The 3,998-nt window shown below is 45.1% G+C and overlaps 1 protein-coding gene across 3 annotated transcripts in view; it reads left to right on the top strand.

Moving 5' to 3' along the window:
- Positions 1–3,998, top strand: part of Tecpr2 (tectonin beta-propeller repeat containing 2) — a 101,024-nt gene that overhangs the window by 72,583 nt on the left and 24,443 nt on the right. For all 3 annotated transcript variants that reach the window (XM_005343564.3, XM_026781266.1, XM_026781262.1), the window contains one exon: positions 677–910. In XM_005343564.3, coding sequence (XP_005343621.1) covers positions 677–910 — 234 coding nt within the window. The remainder of the gene's footprint in view (positions 1–676; positions 911–3,998) is intronic.

Here is a 3,998-nt window from a genome sequence, read left to right on the forward strand (position 1 = left end):
AATAAATAAATAAATAAATAAATAAGAATTCCATAACATCTGGTCACAAGTTACAGATAATATTTAACATTATGCAGTGTAGCCAGGATTTGAGTTCCTAAGGATGCTGGGCATTTCAAGAAGACACTACTAAACCTGCAAGTTCTAGAACAACAGAGGACTACACGTATAACTCTTGAGGCCAGGTCAGGAGGAGAAGGATTTCTGCCTTCAGCATCCCACTGCCAACCCCATTAGCAGAGGAACTAGGGAAGCGCCTTCCCAGGGACTGCTGGCCCCTCTCCTTCCTGGGTTTTGGCAAGGTTGACAGTCCTAATATTCTATATTAAAAATACACTCTGAGGCCTTGATTCATGTTCCTGGGCCATAAGAAATGGAGGTCAAAGCCACTATCCCAGCCAGCCAGCCTTTATAATGTTCCATAGGCCCTGCTTTCTTCCCAGTTCTTTAAAATGTCTCAGGCTTGATCTTTGAAATGTCTGATGGTGGTGTTTCTTCGACTGCAGAGATGTGGCATACCTACGGTAGCCTGTAAGGTAATGGTGAGTGTTCAGGCAGAGGCTGTGGCCAGTTTTCAGGGCTTTGCCTGAAGAGAAGGGCTAGGGCTATGCAGTGCACTGTGGGCGGGTGGCTCAGTGAAGCAGCGTTTGATGACAAGTGTAACCCTTTTCTGTAGGAAGCTCCTTGTGGTTGTGCCAGAGCAGCAAGGACCTGTGTAGCATCAGTGCCCAGAGTGTGCAGTGCCGCCCCTCCACAGTGCAGTTGCCTCCCGACGCCGAGATGAGGACCTACGCTGCATGCCAGGATGCTCTGTGGGCCTTGGACAACCTTGGGCAGGTGTTCATCAGGACACTTTCTAAGAGCTGCCCCACAGGCATGCACTGGACGAAACTGGACCTTACCCAGCTAGGTACGGCTAGTGTGTGAGTGCTTCCCTTGGGTGGAAAGTGGGTTCGTGTGACGTATGTCAGTTGCTGGGTTTATAGCTCAAATGGCCACTTGCCAGGTTAAATGAGCTTCTTAAATTTGGGATGGGGGGAACTTTACCTCTCTTACTCCTTGCGGTTTGTACTGCTCAGAACCACAAGAGCTGTAAGGTGTCCAGAAGGTGCCACTAAGATCTGCTGAAAATTATGACAGTCTTTTCTCTCTGATCTTTAAGTTTGAAATGGTGTCTGTGACCTGTGATTGAAAGAGCCCACTGTGGGCTGCTGCACACAAAGGTACGTGGTGCAGCTTCTCTTTCAGTGGTTAAGGGGGTACTGTGTTGTTAGTAGTCACTTTTCTGTGACCTGTCCCAGACATACAGGGTTACCTACAGTAGGCATAGCCTATGGTGACATGTGGAGACACTTCAATCTAAGAGATGATAAAGTGAGCATACAATAGTATAGTCTCAGTTGACTCAGCAACTCAAATGTGGTTCATCTGATACTGGATGTAGAAACTATACCAGGCAGCTCTCAAGGTCAGAGTGAGCTTGAACTTCAGTAGTACTGTCTAGGAACTAGACATTGTTGTACATTGTTGGCAACCAGTATTTTGTGGACTTGAATAAGTGTTTAATGTAAAATAACTCAGCTATATGAGAGAGGGTGGGGGAAGAGTAGGAAGGGCTGCTTCCTACATTAACCTATACATATCACTACCCTTCTAGTAGGCCTGGGCCAGGCCAGTGACTCTTAACAATGGGGTTTCTGCAAACTGTTAGAAGAGCTAAGGCCCTGAACATAACCCAGTCTGCTGTGAAAACTGCATGGCACCACTAGGAACTTCACAGGAATTGAGATCATTTATGCCTTGGGCTTCATACCTGTGTTCCAGGTCATCTATCTTTCCAAGGGCATTTGTCAGCCTGACAAGACTACAGCTAGTTGCTGGGCGATGGTGGCGCACGCCTTCAATCCCAGCACTCGGGAGGCAGAGGCAGGTGGATCTCTGTGAGTTCGAGACCAGCCTGGTCTACAGGGCTAGTTCCAGGACAGGCTCCAAAGCCACAGAGAAACCCTGTCTTGAAAAACCAAAAAAAAAAAAAGACTACAGCTAGTTATAGCCTGGATACGGGTGCCAGTTGAGCCTGTTGCTTGGCCTGGGAGTTCTTTTATCTGCCCAGAGACTCACTGGGTCTGAGCCTTTCTCCAGTAGTCTCTACCAGACCGTGGAGAGAGACTGTTATTGTCTCTGAGAAAAACCAGGGTTTAGTGTGTACTCTCCTCGCTACCAAACCTTGAGGTCTAGGGAAGTCTATGCTCATTCAGCTGGAAATGGAGTTGTTTTCCCCAAATCAGTCCCTCCATACGGTCACCCCACCAGTTGTCACCCCATCCCAAAGGACCCCAGCGAATCTCCTGTCTAAATGTGAGGTGTCTCATCTTATTGTGGAAGACTCCTGGGCCTTTGGTTATAGCACTGGCCTGCAGGCTAGTGGAGTTTGCACTTGAACCCCTAGATTTGCACCACCATTTGTATACTGAAGCCCTGCCTCTCTTAAGTCTCTCTATCTTGCTCTGTGGTCTCATTTGTTGTGTTATATGACTGATATATATATATAATCAGTATATAAAAGAAATAGACTCTCAGCACTATTTTCTCTGCATCCTGAAACGATGGCTTAAGCCTAGCTGGTAGGATTGGTGTTGGCCAGGGGATCAGACAGAACTTAATAGGAAAGGGGTTGGCCCTTATGCTAGAAGCCTTCCCTTGTGCCATTTAGGGCACTGAACCGTACCTGAGGGCACTAGGCTGTCCTGTACTGCATTCTCTCAAGGTATGGCTTGTGTATCCAGTAGGGAAAGCAGGTGTCTCAAGAGATAATTTTAGCCAGACATAGCGGCCCATACTATTAATCCCAGAACACATAGAGAATTCTAGGCAAGCCAAGGCTATACACAATGAGACCATGTCTCCAAACAGAGTCAGTTTATTATTTTTATTTTATGTGTATGGATGTTTTGCCTGTGTATTGTATACCACATTTGCACCTGGTGCCCACGGAGGCCAGAAGAGGGCTTTGGATCCTCTAGAACCAGAGTTACAGATGATTATGGGTACTGGGAATTAAGCATCTGGGAGAGCAGCCAGTGCTTTTAATCACTGAGTCATCTCTGCAGCCGCAAGAAATATTTTTAAGTAGTTAATTAAGACCAGCAAGATGGCTCTGAAGGTAAAGGCTTTTGACAGCACACCTGATGACCGGCGTTTGATCCCTGGAACTCACATGGTGGAAGGAGGGAACCAACTCCTACTGGTTGTCCTTTGACTTCTGCACATGAACCACGGCACATGTGTACCCCCACCCAAAAGTGATGTCAGCCTAAAACCATCGCATCTATCTCCTTTTCACCTTTCAAACTATGTGACTGCCAAAACAGTGGCTGCACCTGTAATTGAGAGAGCTGAGGCACTAGCATCACCATTTTAAAGCCAGCCTAGACTAACAAAACAGAGCCATAGCAGCGGTGTGTGTGTGTGTGTGTGTGTGTGTGTGTGTGTGTGTGTGTGTGTTAGTTAAGAGACTTATTAAATGGCTGTCAATTGAACCCAGTTAAAAAGGTGGAATATAAAATTTTACAATGATTTATTACAATCCTGGTTTTTGGAAGAAAATGTGCATCATTTAGCAAATATTTAAGATGCTCATAACATTTCAGTTCTCATTATTCATAAATATGCATGTCAGATACTAGACCATTTAACAAACTAACACAATTTGTAGTTTAATTAATTTGGTCACAATGTAATGAAAACATATTCAGTGTCAGTTTGTGCCTTTAGGTCACAAATAAGATTATGCCATGCAATAATTTATATGGAAAGTGTTTTATAATTTAGGAAACAACAAGCAAATGCTACTACTACTACTATTATTATTATTATTATTACTAGTATTATAGCACATACTTAAAAAGATTCTATAGTAGGGGACGGTGGTGCATTCATGCAATCCCAACTGAGGCAGGGCATGTGCAAGCTTGAGGATAGGCTGTGCTGTATAGTCA

The sequence above is a fragment of the Microtus ochrogaster genome, chromosome 1 (assembly GCF_000317375.1).
Source record: "Microtus ochrogaster isolate Prairie Vole_2 chromosome 1, MicOch1.0, whole genome shotgun sequence".
Classification (NCBI taxonomy): domain Eukaryota; kingdom Metazoa; phylum Chordata; class Mammalia; order Rodentia; family Cricetidae; genus Microtus; species Microtus ochrogaster.